This window comes from Octodon degus, unplaced genomic scaffold (genome assembly GCF_000260255.1).
Source record: "Octodon degus isolate 3935 unplaced genomic scaffold, OctDeg1.0 scaffold00092, whole genome shotgun sequence".
Taxonomy (NCBI): domain Eukaryota; kingdom Metazoa; phylum Chordata; class Mammalia; order Rodentia; family Octodontidae; genus Octodon; species Octodon degus.
In genome coordinates, this window is record NW_004524668.1 from 8,615,196 (window position 1) to 8,632,285 (window position 17,090).

Here is a 17,090-nt window from a genome sequence, read left to right on the forward strand (position 1 = left end):
CCATTCATTCTTAAATTTTGAGATAAGATCTCACTAAATCACTAAATTGCCTAGGTTAGGCTCAAACTTGCAGTCCTCTTGCCGTAGCTCCCGGAGTGTTGGGATTACAGGCTTGCACTACCATGCCTTAGTTTGAGGTGTCTCCGTGGGATATTAAGAAATGAGAAATGGCAGTTTCTAGCACAGGCTGTTTCGATCATTATTTGGTCTCCCTGGACCTGCTGCAGGAGGCTGAAGGCGGCCACGGTCTGGGCAGCTGGCAGGGCTGCCATTCCGATGGGGCTGGAGCCCGGAGATAGGAGGAGAGCCGGTGAGCTCATCTGGTGCGAAGGCCTGTTTGATGAATACCTGTGGCGAGTGAGCCAGGGCTCAGCCCCATGGGCACAGCGGGAGGTGGCCCCAGGCCTGCCGCCCTCGGCCTCGGGGAGCTATAATTTGAGTTCATCTTTGCGGTCGCCTTCCCTCTGGCGCCCCTGTTCGCTCAGGCCAGCCGCTGGGTGGAGCACTGACTGGTCTCCCGGGGTTGAGAGCACCTTGCCGAGTGTGAACGACGAGCAAACGGCGGTCAGAGAGCGGTGCAGGCGCTCACGGTTAAGGAAAAAGGGACCGAGGTGAGGAATCAGGTCCAGAGGTTTGTAAAAATCAGAGGGCTAGTAATCCCGGCTGCAGGCTCATTGTGCCGCGAGAGGGGGACACGAATGCGGGTTAGCTGAGCTCTGCAGGCTTTCCACCTCGCCTTCCCCTCGGACTTCCGGTCGGGTCACTACCAGGACGAATACCAGAGGCAGCTGCGCGGCTCCGCGAGCCTCCCGCTGGCGCCGTCCCTGGCCCCGGGCAACCACACACTCGCAGGTGGGAGAAGGAGATTCCACAGCCCGCCGGGCTCGGAGAGGCGCGGGAGGGCGGGGGCGGGGCTTACTGCGGGCGGGGCGGCGCCTTCCTGGGGCGGGGTCTGCTTGGAGGCGTGGCTTTTCTGGGACCGGTGGGAGTCACCGAGTCCCGAAGGAGGGGACCGAGCTGGGACCGCAGGAAGCGGAGTCCGCCCAGCGGACAGTTGTGCTGAGTTCACCGGAGCTCCAGTTAAAGGGGCAGCGCCGCGTTCCAGGGCCGGGGAGGGAGCAGGAGTGTAGGGCTCCGAGTCGACCCCCGAGCCCCACACCCAGAACAGCTCGCGCCGGGTGCGAAGCCGTTCGCGACGCGCAGGGAGCCTCACTCTCCTCCACTGCAAACTGCTGGTTGCGAGTCTGGCCGTCGTCCCCGCCTTAGAGGTAGGCTCCGCCTCTGCCTCGAACTGAACCGGTTCGAGTTCAGACTCGGTCGGCCGACTCGCTGTGAATGGATGAATTATATAATAGGATCTTCTTTATAGGGTCGTTACGAAGAGTCGGTGTCAACTACTTGCACAATGTAGGCGCTCAGTGTATCATTATCACTAATAAGAATATTATTATCTCTTTGCAAAAGACCTAAAGGGAAGAGAGAAAGCTGCTCCCTCCAGTTGTGCTTAAATTCCTCCGTCGCCAGCTTCTGCCCTAACGGTGCTAAAGAGTTCACATCATATTTCTGTGTTTGGGGACAAATAACAACCCGTTATGCTTTGGTTTGTTCATCTGTAAAACGGGAGTATAAATTACACCCCCCTTCACTGAATTGCCATGAGTATTAACTGAATTTTAAATCTCGGAGTTTGCAGAGTGCCTTGCACATGGCAGTTGCCCTATAAATCAAGCCTGCTAGCCAGTGCTGTGGCGGTGGCCTGCAACCCCAGCACTCTGGGAGGCTGAGGCAGGAGGAGTGCAAGTTCTAGGGGGAAATAAAGGTTGAGACTAAAGCTCAAGGCTTTGGGTTCTATGCTCAGTAAACTGGGAGGGGGAGCTGCTAAAGTAATCATTTTTTCTCTCCCCTTCTCGTTTCTTGTTTTTTTGGTTTTGTTTTGTTTTGTTCTTCCTTGCCTGGCTCATGCTCGATGTGCAGCGATCTACCTACCGTGACAGTGTGGGCACTACATGGCCAAGCAGGCGCTGGTAGACAAGTGGGGGGGGGGAGGGCGGTGGCGCTGCTTTGGGTCTGTGGAGCCCGCGAAGCCAGGCCCCAGCTGCACCTCGCTGACTGGGTCCCTTAGCTAGCCCTCTTCGGCTTAGCCCAGTGGAATTGAATGGATTCCCTACAGTTTCCACCGCCCCTCATCTGCCTTGCCCCGCCCCGCCCCCTTCGTGTGCAGCTTTCGGGCACCCAGTTTGGAGGAGGCTTTGGCGCTTAGGGGCCACTCCCCCACCTGACCAAGCATTTCTCTGTCCTCAGAAGCAGGGTGCTGTTCCCCAAGCTCAGGACACAGGGGCAGCGAGTGAGAGCCCTAAGTCCCCTAGGACACCCCAGCGAGGCTTTCTGGCAGTGCCTTGGCCCAGGATGAACCTGTTAGAGTTCTCTCCCAGCTTTCCCAGCCTTACCCTGTCTTTTGTGCTGCTAGCAATCAGCCTATCTCTGTATCCCAATGGGCAAATTTCCATGGCTACCTGGTCCCCACCAACCTGCACAATGTCTGTTCACTGTGATGCTGCTAGGGTAGGGGGAGGGCAAAGTGGATTCAAGGGAGCAGAGGAACCCCACTCACCCAAGCCAAGTGATAGTTCATAGGGGTTCATATGCTCACGGGGGCCTCTGGTGTAGGAACCATAATAAAAGGGTTTAGCTGGTCTACTGAGTTATCATCCAGCGGACATCTACACTGCTCCCCGGGCCCTCCCCCAAGTCTGCGGAAGCAGTGGCCTGGCAGGGAGTGGCTAAGTGTAGTCAGACAGACCTGGATTTCAATATTACTTCTTAGGAGACCTTGGGCTATTTATTTAATCCCTTGAACCTCAACCTCATTGGCCTTAAAATGTTGGCATGTTGGGGCTGGAGAGATGGCTCAGTAGAATAGGCGCTTCCCTCGCAAGTGCAAGGGTCTGAGTTCAATCCCTGGTTCCAAAAAAAAAAAAAAGAAAGAAAGAAAGAAAGAAAGAAAAGAAAAGAAAGAAAGAAAAAAAAATGATGGCATGTCACAGAATTAATGAGTAATTCCAGGGGGATGACATGGGCGATGTACCTGCGCAGGCCTCCAGCTCAGCTGCTAAGTGGCTACAGTCACAGTGGCACCTCCTTGGGCCAAGGTAGAGATCAGGTGGACGGATGCATGTGCAATGCTCAGAGCTGCGCCCGGAATAGGGCAAGTGTGCAAGAGTTACCAGCAGCATAAACATTAGTATTTGCATATACGGTAACATTGGTGTGAAGTGCTTGGTATTTGTAGAGTGTACAAATAAATGGCAGGGAAGCACAAGGCCCTGGGTTCAATTCCTGGCACCAAAAAATATAATAATAATAATCATCATCATCATCAAATAAATGACAGGTGATATTAAGAGGAAATGGCTTCCCCTTCCACAGGCGTTGATAGGGAAAACCACACCTGTCACAAGGCAGGGTGGACTTTGGCTATTCGAATTATATTATAGAGGACAGTGTGGAAAACTGGGGATGCTTCACAGTGGAGGAGGCCGCAGGAGGTGGTGAAGTGTGTCATCCCATGTAGAGGGAAAGGATGGGAGCAGTGTGAGGTGTAGCCATGCTAGAAGGGTTGTCCAGGACGGCACCAAAGGCCACACCTCCAGGTTTCAGGATTGCTTCCATCTCAAAATGGCCAACACAATGAGTGTTCCCGTTTTATGGATGCTTCGAGAGGCTCAGCCTCGGTCTCAGGGTCCCTGATAACTTCAGGGCTTGGAATGGTCTCTATGAACTCCCTGGATGCTTCCTGCCCCAGTAAGTCCCCTGAGCACACTGGACAGGAAGCTCTAGAAGAGGGGTGACCTGTCTCCTAGGACCAGAAGCCATGCCTTCCCCATCCTTAGGAAATCTGTCTGGGGTCCCTCAGAGCTTCTCCCAGGCATAGGACTCCCATTGTTCCAGCCCCCCTCTCGTACCCCAGACTGGCCAAACCGGTTCTGGGAAGGGGGGCGGGGAGCAGGCACGTTGAGACAGCCGCCTGCCTCTCCTCGAGGTTCCCTCCGCCTTTCCCTCCCCCTCCCTGCCCCACACAATACCCTGGAGCTTGCGTTGCTGTCTCAGGGGCCATGCTGACATTGCCCCCTGAAGACTTGGCTGCAGCCCCAGAGCCCCCAGGGTGGCCTGGAGCCCTGGACTGTGCCCACAGCTGGACCAAGCTCCCTGGCTGAGGTAGGGCCCCACTGGGTGCCAGCAGCCCCGTCCTCCTCCCGCAAGGCTTCCGAGGGCGTCCTTTGTGCTACCCACTTGGCTCTGATCCTGGCCCCATCCACTTACGGTCTCCCGGGCCTCTGCAGACCACTTGGCATGGATCCCCTTTCCAACCTTGACCTTCCACTTGGTTTTGTCCTATGGGATTCAGAGGGGCCCTTCACCCTAGGTAGCAGGGCCAAGGGCGCAGGCAGGGAAAAGAGCTGGGTGCAGGGGCCTAAGATGCTTTCGCTGAACACAATAGTGTCCAGGACACGGTACTCTGCCAGCCTTGCCAACTGGGCCGCTATCTGCTGTGGTGAGTGGTGCCCGCTGGACGGGACTCTCCTTGGTCTCTGCTCATCCTTCTTTGCCTGCAGAAACCTGTGATGATTCAGGATTCTGAAAGTGAGGGGAGCTCCGGGGCTTTTATAGGTGGGGATACTGAGGCCCAAGGATGGGCTGGGATTTGCTAGAGGCCTCACAGAACCGGTCAGTGTCAGCACGGGCCTTCAGACTTGGACAGCGCATTTCCTTGCGGTTTCAGAATGACCCTTGTGGCTATTCGGTTACTGCAGTCTCTATCCTGTGATCGTGTCCTGGGCAGGTGATGTCTCTTCTGCCAGTTCTCTTCTTGAGGTTTTTTTTTTCTCCGTCTCCCCCTCCTCTTCTTCCCCCTCTTCCTCCTCCTCCTGTTCCTCCTCCTCCTGTTCCTTTCTCCTTCTTTTATTCCCCCTAATAAAAGTGAGCTACAAACAATGTAAACTAGCTCTATCCCTGCTTCATACCAACATTCGGCCGCCCCCCTGGGAAGCCACAGACTGGTACCACAGCTGGATGGGTCATTCCCATTGCAGAGGGGCGGGGGGAGGGGGGGGGGGCGGGGGGGGGGCAGGGGGAGACCTGGGTGGAGGCTGACTCCATCCTGATCTCCCCCATGGGCGCCACTCTCCAACCTTGTCTCCAGAGAGTGCCCTCCCCCTCCCTTCTCCCCACAGGCACCCACCTCTCCTCTGAGGCCTAGACTGGGGGTGCCTCCACCCCAAGGACTCAACATATTGCTTATTTATCCCTGTAAAGATGGGGTCCCTCCCTGCCCCCCTCCCAGGGACTTCTAGGACCAAAGGGGAGAGAGTCTCACAGAACACAGGGAGCAGGGGCACATGTTCACGCTTGCATGCTGCCCTCTGAAGTGGGGCTTGAGTCTTGAAGGTCTGATTCCTCAGGGAGAAAAAGACCTGTCTGGGGGGCAGAACCCACGTGTGAGCCTTCTCCTAAAATGTGTGTCTTCCACTTCTTGGTCTGGCTGATGGCTCACACCCTCTCCCAACTAGAGAAAGACTAATGACAATGATACTCCAAGGAGGGACCCTCAGGGAGGACACTTCCACTATGCAGTTTATCTTGAATTTGCGATCCTCGGGCCACAGCCTCCAGAGTAGCTAGGATTACAGGATTACACCTAAAACGCTCTACACAAACTATCATTTATCCTATCCTCACCTTCCGAGTTACAAAGTTGCAAGACACTCCTATTTGCCAGATGAGAAAACCAAGGTTTGTGGAGGCACAGAGGTCAAAGTCCAAGCTGGAGCCTTCACCACGGGGAAGTCCCTTGGCAGCAGCTGGTACCTCCCCCTCACCCCCCACCTGACCTCCCAGACACCCAGGAGAACGAGTCCCAGGCCAGGCCGCAGAGACCCCGCTGTCTCTCTTTGGGTCCTGTCACTCTTCCAGTCCAGGAATCACTCCCTATCTATCTATGTGCACTCAGTCCCTGGAAATTTTAGCCACAAAGCAGCCCTTGCCCACTCCAGGAAGGCCTTCCCAGATTCGCATACCCGGTTGAGAGGGCCCCGAACCTATTCTGATGGTGCCTGTTGCGGGGCTCTTGCCAGTCTGGGTGGTAACTGCTTTTGTTCTTGGTTCCTCCACCAGGCTGGCAACCCCATGGGACACAAATTGTTTGTCCACCCATCTCAGGTTTTTCCTGGGCTTCACAGCTGTCTCTGAGTATTGGACTGTGAAACCTCTGTCCCTGTCTCTGTCACCATCTCGGATCCCTGCTTGTCTCAGCATATGTGGTTTTGCTGTTTTCGACTGTTTCAGGGTCTCAGTTTCTGAGCTGCTGGCTAAATGGCCTCTAAATAGTTTTCTTGAAATCCTTCTGCCTCCATCTCCTGGATCTCCTTAGCCCTGCCAGGCTGGGCAGTGCCCTGAGAGCCATGTGGCCCTGGGGAGGGAGTCCTTGCTGCCCAGCCTGCCCACAGTGAGGCCAGCCTCAGCCAGGCCCCCGCCCACCCCACTGCCGTCTCCTCCTCCTCCCCACTCGCTCACCACAGGGCTTGATGAATCAAACTCTTTGTCTGGGTGGGATGTCCCCCAGCCAGCTGGGCAGAGAGAGGGCTTCCCCTGTGCAGCAGCCCAACGGCATCAGCAGCGTCTCGGTGGCAGGAAAGGTGAGGGCATGGGGTGCGTTGGGCAGAGGCTCTGGGGGCTTGAGGCTCTGGCAGCTCCCTGGGTGTGGTCCTGCCCAGAGAGGGCACATTCAGCCTGGCTGGGTCCAGGGCTAGGAGGTGGGATGGGGGAAAACCCCTCTCACCCCAACAGGGGATGGGGAGGTTGAGAGGGCTGGGCCACCTCCCAGTTCTTCTGTGGGCGGTCTAGCCTGATTTTGGTGGTGGCCCGCCTGCCAGTCTGTGACCCTCCCAGCCAACTTGGCATGGGTGTGGGCATCACTCAGTGCTGAAGGCCGTAGCTCTGGGTATGGCGGCAGCAGGGGAGAGTATTGGGCAACACCAAAGCAAAGGAGGTGTGGGCCTCAGTGTTTGTGTCTGCGTGTCACTGGGCAGTGGGAGAAAGCCTGGGTGCATGCGCCAGGGTCAGATGGGTCAGTGGATTCATTGAGAAGGCATCTGTGTGAATGTGTATTTAAAAAGTATAAGTGCTGAGCTGGGGATGTAGCTCAGCAGCACAAGAGCCTGCCTGGTAAGCACAAGATCCTGAGTTTGATTCCTAGTACCAAAAAAAAAAAAAAAAAAAAAAGAAGCATAAGTGCTAAAAAGTGTGTATAAACATGTGAGCCTGACTTCAAAGTGTGTCAGTGTGTGTACTTGGGAGAAAAATGCGTGTACACAAAGATATGTATTGAAATGGAGATTCAAGTGACAAGCTTGGCTCCCTTTCACCAAATTCTTTTTCTCCCTCACTTTGCTCACCTGTAAAATGGGGATAATGACAGCATCAATGAGTAGGGGTGTTGTAAGGATTAAATAAGGTGATAGGTGAAGCTCTGGCTGTCATTCAGGCAGTGCCAGTAAGTATTACTATTATTTACAGGTGCGTGTACGCATGTGCACACCAGGCTTTGTCCAGGCCTCCTGGACGTGGTAACTTACTGGCCGGCACTGCTGTCCTGAGTCTGGGTCTGATACCATCTCCCCTGCAGGCCCAGGTGGGTGGCAGAGCAAAGGAGAAATGGACTGTGGGCCACCTGCAACGCTCCAGCCCCACCTGGCTGGGCCACCTGGTGCTGCCTGCCGCCCAGTAGCTGTGTGCCAGCAGGAGAGCCTGTCCTTTGTGGAGCTGCCCACCCTACAGCCTCTAAGTCCTGTGTGCCTGGACCTTTTCCCTGTTGCCCAAGAGGAGCTGCGGGCTCCTGGGAGTCGCTGGTCCCTGGGGACCCCTGCCCCTCTCCAAGGGCTGCTATGGCCCCCATCCCCAGCAGGCCCAGATACGGAGATCTCCACCAGCACAGGGATGCGGCCCAGCAGGGCTGGCAGCTGGCCCCACTGCCCTGGAGCCCAGGCCCCAGCTCTGGAGGGACCCTGGCGTTCTCAGCACATGCAGCCACAGCGTCGGGCCAGCCACGGCTCGGAGAAGAAGTCAGCCTGTGAGTCACCCTGGTGGGGGGTAGCCAGGGGAAGGGCTGGGTAGCTCTTTCTGAACCCTTTGAATCCCAGAGTTGCCTGAAAGTAAGGACAAGTGGGAGATTGTAGAGATAAGGGAACTCCTGCTGAGGGAGGGTGACATGTCCAGTGTTATACAGGAGGTCAAGCTGTCCTAGACATTCAGGCCTTATGCTGTATCCATCCCTCTTATTGATCCCATTGTCCTGGTGACTGCCTATCCCTGAACATCTTGGAAATGCTCAGGAAGGTGGGCAACAACAGGGAAGTTGAGAGTCCCCAGTGGTACCAGCCCGTGCCCCTCCCCCACTGCCAGGGCGCAAGATGCGGGTGTACCAGCGTGAAGAGGCCACCAGTGGCCCAGAGCCCCATGCTGTCTTCCTGGAGCCTGGCCGGCCAGCACAGGAACCAGCCCTGCACACAGCGGAGCCCAGGCCAGTAGAGCTGTCTGGGACACCCAGACAGCTAGGCCTGGAGGGGCCTGAGCGGAGGCGCTTCTCAGCGTCTGAGCTGATGACCCGGCTTCACTCTTCACTGCGCTTGGGACGGAGTTCCGCTGCCAGGGCACCAGCCTCTGGAGCAGGCACGGGAGCTGCACGGGAAGGTATTAGCAACTCCCTGGGACCCCGGGGCAGCTGATGAGCCGGATGCAGGGTGGAACATGGCCTATTTACCTGGGTTGGGTGCTGCCTGGCTGGGAGTGGGGACCCATCCTGGGGCTACTCCCTGGACCACTCACCCTCAACTCTTGCTTTCTCTAGGGAAAGCACCTGGAAGAGAGTCTCGCAACACAGAGATGAGGGCGGACAGTGTAGCCCTGCCGACACTTGTTGACCTGAAGGAGGGCCACACCGACTGGCCGGAGCCAAGGTAACCACCTTCCAGTCAGGGAGGTGTCTGAGACAGGATGTAGGCAAACAAGGGCTCAGATGATGTCTTTCCTAGGCTGGACGCGCAGAAAGAGCTGCCTCCAGACCCCAAGGGCGACAATGAGCGGCGGCAATCGCGATTCCTCCTTAACTGTACGTGGACAGGGTCTCTGGGAAAGGGTCGAAAACCGGGTTGGGGAGAGCTGGGAGGTGGCGATCTGCGAGAGCAGAACAGAATTCTCAGCAGCTAGCGGAGGCTTGCACGTAGTTGGTGCTGTCAGTGTGGAGTAAATGAATGAATTCTCCGCGTCCGCACATCAGAACCCCGGCAAGGTTTCTTGGGGCGGGATCTGGGAAGCCGGCGCCCGTGGCCTGTCCTCACGCCCCTCGACCCCCGCCCCCCAGCTGTCCTCTACCAGGAGTACAGCGACGTGGCCAGCGCTCGAGAGCTGAGGCGGCAGCAGCGCGAGGAGGAGGTCCCCGGGGACGAGGCGGAGGGCGCGGAGGAGGGGCCCGGGCCGCCGCGCGCCAACCTCTCCCCGAGCAGCTCCTTCCGGGCGCAGCGCGCAGCGCGCGGCTCCACCTTCTCGCTGTGGCAGGACATCCCCGACGTGCGCGGCAGCGGCGTCCTGGCGACGCTGAGCCTGCGAGACTGCAAGCTGCAGGAGGTGGGCTGAGAGCTGGCGGAGGGGGCAGAAATCGGTGGTTCCTTCTTAGCGGGGGCCGGGCCACACAAAGGCGGGGCCGCGGGCTGTCACCGCGGAAGGTGGCCTGACCGAAGGGACGCGAGCCTGGGACCCAGGCGAGTGGAGAAGCGGGAGGAGGTGGCAGGCAAGGGGCGGGGTGACGGGGCGGGGCGGAAGGCGGAGCCATTGGGAGCAGACTGAGGTGGACGCGGGATGGCGGGGGCGGGGCTAGGGACTGATGGACAAGCGCGAGGTGGGCCAGGAGACCCTTCGGTAGATTAGGGCGGATATGGTGAGCAGGCACTTGGCAGGAGGTGGGAGATTGGGGATTAGGGTTCAGGATTAGGAGTGGGGTTGGAGAAAGGGCAAGGACTGGGTGGTGGAGAGTCAATGCCAAGGTCCGGGTGGGCCACCCTCGTCCTTAGAACCCCGTATGTGCTCTCTTTAGGCCAAGTTTGAGCTAATCACCTCCGAGGCCTCCTATATCCACAGCCTGTCGGTGGCTGTGGGCCACTTCTTGGGCTCCCCTGAGTTGAGCGAGTGTCTAGGAGTGCAGGACAAGCAGTGGCTATTTTCCAAACTGCCCGAGGTCAAGAGCACCAGCGAGAGGTGAGGCAGTGAGTGGTCTGGCTTGGCTGGAGTGGGAACGGATCCTGTAGTGGGGCAGGCCCCCGGATCCAGGTTCCAGGTCCTGGTTCTGAGGGCTGACGCCCCACCCACCCACCCACCCACCCAGGTTCCTGCAGGACCTGGAGCAACGACTGGAGGCAGATGTGCTGCGCTTCAGCGTCTGCGATGTGGTGCTACACCACTGCCCGGCCTTCCGCCGCGTCTACCTGCCCTATGTCACCAACCAGGCCTACCAGGAGCGCACCTACCAGCGTCTGCTGTAGGGCTGGGGCCTGGGGCGGAGGAGAGGGAAAGAGAGGGGCTGCAACAGGTGTTACTACAGAGGACTGGGTGAAGGGTCTCCAAAACCGCCTCTGTGCCCCGAGGATAAGTGGTAGCTGAAGAGCCAGTGGGGTGGTGATGATTGGGTCCTGGATCTCAGGCATTCAGGCCCAGCTGGGACTCCAGACCTTTCTTCCCTTTCCAGCCTGGAGAACCCCAAGTTTCCGGGCATCTTGGCTCGCCTGGAGGAGTCTCCCGTGTGCCAGCGGCTACCCCTCACCTCCTTCCTCATTTTACCTTTCCAGAGGATCACCCGCCTCAAGATGCTAGTGGAGGTATGGGGGGTGGGGCTGATGGGCCGACAGTCACGTGAGCGAGGGGCAGGATGGGGGAGGGGGGAAGTCCAGCCGGCCTCACTGCTTGCATCACCTCTCACAGAACATCCTGAAGCGGACAGCACAGGGCTCCCAGGACGAAGACATGGCCACCAAAGCCTTCAACGCTCTCAAGGAGGTGAGTTCGGTTGGGCGGGGCCTGCTGGGCTTGAGGGCTCCCTAGTGCCTGGTCTGCAGTGGGGTTCTGGTGGGGCGGCTAAGGGCGGCCGGTGACTTGCCTCTGGTCCTCTCAGCTGGTGCAAGAGTGCAATGCCAGCGTGCAGTCCATGAAGAGGACAGAGGAGCTCATCCACCTGAGCAAGAAGATCCACTTTGAGGGCAAGGTGTGTGCCCACTGCTGGAGGAATAGGGCGGAGGCCACTCCTGCGCTTTCCTGTCCTGGCCACTGCCTGGACAGCCTGCTGACTGCCATCCTGTGCTCTCTTCCAAGAGCCCCTGAGCTCACTTAACCTTGCCCTTGCCTACTCCTCCCCAGATCTTCCCACTGATCTCTCAGGCCCGCTGGCTGGTCCGGCATGGGGAGCTGGTGGAGCTGGCACCGCTGCCCGCAGCACCACCTGCCAAGCTAAAGCTATCCAGCAAGGCAGTCTATCTGCACCTCTTCAACGACTGCTTGCTGCTGTCCCGGCGGAAGGAGTGAGTTGGGGTGGTGGAGAGGGCGGTAGGAAGGAACCAGGCTTCCTTCTTTTCTACCACTGAGCTTACCACCCATGGGCCCAATCAGGCTGGGCTGCCAGGGCACCCAGGTGTGGATCAGACCTGGCTGTGCCCTGAGCTTCGGCCAGTGAGAGCAGCGAGGGCTGCACAGCCCTGCGGTCCAGTGCTGCGTTGTTCAGCATCTGTCTGTGCCAGGCCAGCTGCATGGACTATTCCCCTCAGCCCTCCAGGGCTCTCGCTAGGAAGATTTCCTTGCTACTCCAAGGCCAGGGAGCCTGGGCAGGAAGAAGCCAGGAGGTGGCCAGCTCTGTCTGGTGCCAGGCTCTGGGCTCTTACCATGGCAGTGTCTTGCCTTCCATCTGCAAAAGAGATGCCATGCAAGGAGGCCCAGAGTGGGGTCTGGTGCCTGGCGATCCCTCGCTCCATCCCGGTTGTGACCATGCTGAGAGGAGGGCTAAGGAAGAATTCCAGGATGGGCTGGAGGGTGGCTTCATAGGCCATGAGAAGAGTTCGCTCCCGGTTTGTTTTCTCAATGAAATGTCAGTGAACCCGTGTTCTGAGCCAGGTTTTCTGCTGGGTAGAGGGGGCTTAAATATTAATGGGACTCGGGCTGGTGAGATGGTTCATGGGCTGGAGAGATGGCTCAGTGGTCTAAAGCACCTACTTAGAACAAGCTTAGCAAAGCACAGGGACCGCGGTTCAATCCCCCAGCACCACATGCCAGCCAGCCCCGCCCCCTGGTGGGCTGAGCTGGCCACACACACACACACACACACACACACACACACAAATAAATTAAAAAAAAAAAAACATAAAAAAAATTAATGGGACTCACTCTCTGCCCTTAGAAGCTCTCAGAACAGTAAAAATGCATCCTGATGAGCAGACTATTTTGTTTTGGTACTGGGAATTGAACTCAGACCTTGCGTTTGTCAGGCAGGTTTTTGTGCTGCTAAGCTATATCTCCAGCCCATCACTGAGGGGTGTGTGTGTGCGCGCGCGCGTGTGTGTGTGTGTGTGTGTGGCTGGCTTAGCCAGCCCTGGGGATGGGGCTGGCATGGCATGTGGTACCAGGGGTCACTGTGCCTTGCCTAAGCTTGCCTTAGCAGGTGCTTTAGACCCCTGAACTATCTTGCTGGCCCTCATTGAGGTTTGATGGACGTTTTTTTCCTTTTTTTTTTTTTTTGCCAGCTCAGCCCACCTAAAGGTCAGGGCTGGTACAGCTTGTGGTTCTGGGGATCGAACCGCGGTCCCCTGTGCCTGACTAAGCTTGACTAAGCAGACGTTTTAGACTGCTGAGCTATCTTGCTGGCCCCAGGTGGAAGTTATTCTGAGGTAGCCCCTATGTGGGAATCAGTAAAGCTTCACAGAGCAAGGGACATTTGAGCTGGATTTTAAAGGTTCAATAAGAGTTTTCCAGGCAAAGAGCAGATTTGGAGCAGGGAGTACAACAAAGTTACAGTAAAGTGTATTTAGGGGGTAATGAAATCTAGTGTCGCTAGAATTGTAGAGAAGGGCAGGTTGGGGAAATTGGGATGTTGAAAGTCATAGTAGGGGCAGGGGAGATGGCTCAGTAGAATAAGTGCTTCCCTGGCAAGCACAAGGGCCTGAGTTCAATCCCTGGTTCCGCCAAAAGAAAAAAAAAGAAAGAAAGAGGGCCCGGGAGATAGCTCAGTAGAATAAGTGCTTGCCTGGCAAGCGCAGGGGCCTGAGTTCAATCCCTGGTACCAAAAAAAAAAAAAAAAAAGAAAGAAAGAAAGAAAGAAAGAAAGAAAGAAAGTCATAGTAAAAGTCTGGGGAGATAGCTCAGTGGAATAAGTGCTTACCTGGCAAAGCAAAGTCCTGAGTTTGATCCCTGGTACCAAAAAAGAGAAAGAAAATCGTAGTAAAGAGATTAAGGGGCTGGGGAGATGGCTTAGTGGAATAAGTGCTTCCCTGGCAAGTGTAAGGGCCTGAGTTCAATCCCTGGTTCCACCAAAAGAAAATAATAATAATAATAAAAAAGAAAGAAAGTCATAGTAAAGGTCTGGGGAGATAGCTCATTGGAATAAGTGCTTGCCTGGCAAAGCAAAGTCTTGAGTTTGATCCCTGGTACAAAAAAAAAAGTAAGAAAAAAGAGAAAGAAAGAAAATCATAGTAAATAGATTAGGGGCCTGGGGATATGGCTTAGTGGAATAAGTGCTTCCCTGGCAAGTGTAAGGGCCTGAGTTCAATCCCTGGTTCCACCAAAAAAAAGAAAAAAAAAAAAAAGACTTCTTCCGAGGGTAGCAAGGGGTGTGGACAGCCACAGAGAGTGGCACGTTGCTTCTGGCCAGCTTGGGGGATGGAGTGGACTAGAGAGGGAGAGACCAGATGTTCTGCCTGTGTGAACATAAGTGCTGTGGAGGTGGCAGGAGCTTCAGGGTGAGTGGACATGGGGACAGCGAGGAGGAGAGTCAGTCACCTTCTGCTTCCGTCAGGATGGGCAGGGAGGGGCTCTGCTCCCTTGTGGGGATGTGGCTGACTTCTCGGATGCGGTGCTCTGTGCAGCCACACCTCCTGGGAAGGCCGCTGGAGGGGGAGGCCCTGGGCCAGGCTGGCTGACCTGGCCTCCCCGTCTTCAGGCTGGGGAAGTTCGCTGTCTTCATCCATGCCAAGATGGCAGAGCTGCAGGTGCGGGACCTGAGCCTGAAGCTACAGGGCATCCCCGGCCACGTGTTCCTCCTGCAGCTCCTCCCCAGGCAGCACTCCAAGCACCAGTTCCTGCTGAGGGCACGCACAGAGTGAGTAGGGCCAGGGTGGGGAGGCAGGACCTGGAAGCACTGCCTGTGACCCCCCACATGCCCAGTGATTCCCTGGCCTGGGCAGAGAAGGAGGCCAGCAGGCAGAGCAAGGAGTGTCAAGGTGGGGCAGCCCCCTGCCTCTGGGCCCTCCTGCATGCCAGCCCCTTGGCCCTCCTTACCTCTGGCTTCAGGGCGGTGGCAGAAGGCAGGAAGTGGTCTCCGACGGCATCCAGGAGGCCCTGGGCCTGTTCTTATGCTTGGGTCTGTGCGGGTGGTACAGACCTGCCAGGGGCCGGGGCCTGCACCTCATTCCCAGTCCCCCAGCTGTGATCTCAGTCCCACTCTGGACAGCTGTGATTCACATGTCATGACAGCATAATCTCCCCTCCCCAGAAGTGAGAAGCAGCGATGGATCTCAGCCCTGTGTCCCTCCAGTGCCCAGGAGGACAAGGAGGTCATCAGCGAGGGGGAAGGTAGCGTGCCGCCACCCCTGCTATCCACATATTCTCCAGGCCTTGTGGAAAGAGCTGAGGGCATAGAATGGGGGCAGATTATCTGGCTTGACCTAGGAGCCCCACTCCATCTAGGGGTGAGCCCCCTACTCTGGATAAGTGTCAGCAAAGTCCCCTGGGAAATAACCCTTGACCCTAAAGGATGAGGACAGGCAGCCACAGTCACTGTTGGAAAGGCCTGAGGCAGGAGGGTGCTGGAGTGGTTTGGTGGCAAGGAGAGGAAGCCAGCATGGCTGGAGCTGCACGTAAGGCTGAGGGGAGGAGGATGGCAAGAGGAAAGCCACAGAACAGGCAGGGCCTTGCAGGCCTGGGGAGGGCTTTGGAGTGGGAAGCTTTTAAACCAGGAGGCATGCGGCAGGAATCTGAGTTGGGAACACAGGAGGGAGCTTCAGAGCAGCCCGTATCCAGATGTCACTGTCCATGGGGGGCTGGGAGGCAGTCAGACATGGGGCTAGGGGTCAAGAACAAATTGTCGCTCTGAGCCAGGAGGTGAGAGCCCTTGGCCAGAGCAGGAACCCCAGCACACAGAGAGCAGAGCCCCAGGCTGCGCCTAGAGTGGGCGGGACCAACCGGCAGGTGGACAGGGGACCCTCCTGACCCTCCCTGTGGCGGCAGACTGCCCCCAGGTTCAGTGTGTCAGGACATACAAGGCCCTGCAGCCAGACGAGCTGACCCTGGAGAAGACAGACATCCTGGCAGTGAAGACTCGGACCAGTGACGGTGAGTGGAGCTCCTAGGGGGTCCTCCCTGGCCGGACTGGGTGGCAGGAGGCAGCTCCATAGCAAAGACATCCAGGGAAAGGTTATGCAAGTGTAGATCAGCCACAGCATGTGGGAATCAGGTTAGACAAGAGGGGGGACTTCCCACACAGAAAGTAGTAGCATAGAGGTGGCAGGGGAGAGAAAGTGGGAAATACCCTTCCCAGAGACGCCAGGAAGAACAGGTCAGAAGGTCATCTCCAAAGGCAGGGCGCTTCCTGGAGCTGGGCGCTTCCTGGAGGCTCTATGAGCTCACTGGGCCCTGGAGCCTTCCCTCCCAGCCCTGGTGCCACTGATGCTGCTCTTGGCTGTGTACCACAGGCTGGCTTGAGGGGGTCCGCCTGGCTGATGGCGAGAGGGGCTGGGTGCCCCGGGCCTACGTGGAAGAGATCAGCAGCCTCAGTGCCCGCCTCCGCAACCTCCGGGAGATCAAGCGGGTCACGAGTGCAGCCAGCAAGCTGGGGGAGCTCCCCGCGTGACAGGATGCGCAGCGGGGGTGCCTGGCTGCCCAGCTGCGATGTCTCCTGCCCAAGCCACCACTGTTGGCCTCTGTCTGTGGCCCTGGCACCGAGGGCACAGGCCTGGAGCGGGAGTTGGACCCCCAGAGGGCCCCCCTGTCCTCAACACTCGTCAGTGTCTGCCCTGGAGGGCTGGCGTCAGCTTCTTCTGGCATGGGGGCCAGGACAGGCATCTGCTGAGACCTGGCCAGACCAGGGTTCTCCCTCCTGTGCTTCCACCCTGCCGACACCTGGTCACTGCGGCAGGGCTGTGGCTGGGACCTGCACGTCTCTAGAATCTTCCTCTCCAGCTCCTTGCCATGCCCTCCAGGCCAGGAGCATCCTGGGCTGCCAGGACGGGACTGACCTTTTCTGGAATTCTAGTAACCCCAAGGGTGACAAGAATCCTCCTAACCCGGAGGGGACAAGGGGCTGTGTATCAGTTAGGTCACTCTCAGCTGCAAGGAGCACAGTGTCAGCTCTGAGAGGGCTTAACTATTAAAGAGATATTATTAGTTCTTAAGATTTTTTTTGTACTGGGAATCAAATTCAGGACCTTGCACATACCAGGCAGGTGCTGTGCCGCGGAAGCCATCTCCCCAGCCCTTTAGGTTCTTGTATTTGTTTCCTTCGGTCCTGCCACAAGTTACCACAAAACAGGCGACGTGAAACAGTAGCAATGTGGTCTCCCACAAGCCTGGGGGTCACAAATCTAAAATCAGTGTCACTTTCCCAAAGGTCAGGTGTCAGGAGAGCTGGGCTCTGTTGAGTCTCAGCAGAGAATCGTTCCTCGCTTCTCCAGCTCTCAGTGGCTGTCCGCACCCCTGACCTCTGGTCACATCGCTCGGCTCTCTTCCTCCATGGTCGCCTTACCCATCCTGTGTGGCTTTATCAGGTCTCTCTACCGCCTATGTTTAAGCAC

At 57.2% G+C, this 17,090-nt stretch overlaps 1 protein-coding gene across 6 annotated transcripts; it reads left to right on the forward strand.

Moving 5' to 3' along the window:
- The first annotated feature begins 556 nt into the window (after positions 1-556).
- Positions 557-16,668, forward strand: Arhgef19 (Rho guanine nucleotide exchange factor 19). Of its 6 annotated transcripts, none has more exons than XM_023722607.1 (17): positions 4,176-4,215; positions 4,499-4,668; positions 7,682-8,125; positions 8,458-8,745; positions 8,903-9,011; positions 9,087-9,163; positions 9,416-9,678; positions 10,145-10,305; positions 10,433-10,585; positions 10,793-10,922; positions 11,026-11,100; positions 11,216-11,305; positions 11,458-11,618; positions 14,243-14,401; positions 14,795-14,874; positions 15,529-15,633; positions 15,993-16,668. In XM_023722607.1, the coding sequence occupies exons 2-17, from the start codon at positions 4,623-4,625 to the stop codon at positions 16,148-16,150; spliced, it is 2,499 nt and encodes an 832-aa protein (XP_023578375.1). In that variant the 5' UTR covers positions 4,176-4,215; positions 4,499-4,622; the 3' UTR covers positions 16,151-16,668. The 6 variants fall into 6 exon arrangements, with proteins under 6 accessions (XP_023578376.1, XP_023578378.1, XP_004637752.1 ...); XM_023722609.1 differs by having other exon boundaries at positions 15,498-15,633; positions 15,993-16,085; XM_023722608.1 differs by lacking the exons at positions 4,176-4,215; positions 4,499-4,668 and adding an exon at positions 557-611.
- The last annotated feature ends 422 nt before the right edge of the window (positions 16,669-17,090 follow it).

What these genes read in the sequence shown, in the direction of transcription:
- Arhgef19 (XM_023722607.1), top strand. Translation starts at nt 4,623, where the DNA reads ATGATTCAGGATTCTGAAAGTGAGGGGAGCTCCGGGGCTTTTATAG. An exon ending in CCTTCAACGCTCTCAAGGAG is followed by an intron (nt 11,101 to 11,215) that starts GTGAGTTCGGTT and finishes TGGTCCTCTCAG; the next exon opens with CTGGTGCAAGAGTGCAATGC. An exon ending in AGATCCACTTTGAGGGCAAG is followed by an intron (nt 11,306 to 11,457) that starts GTGTGTGCCCAC and finishes ACTCCTCCCCAG; the next exon opens with ATCTTCCCACTGATCTCTCA.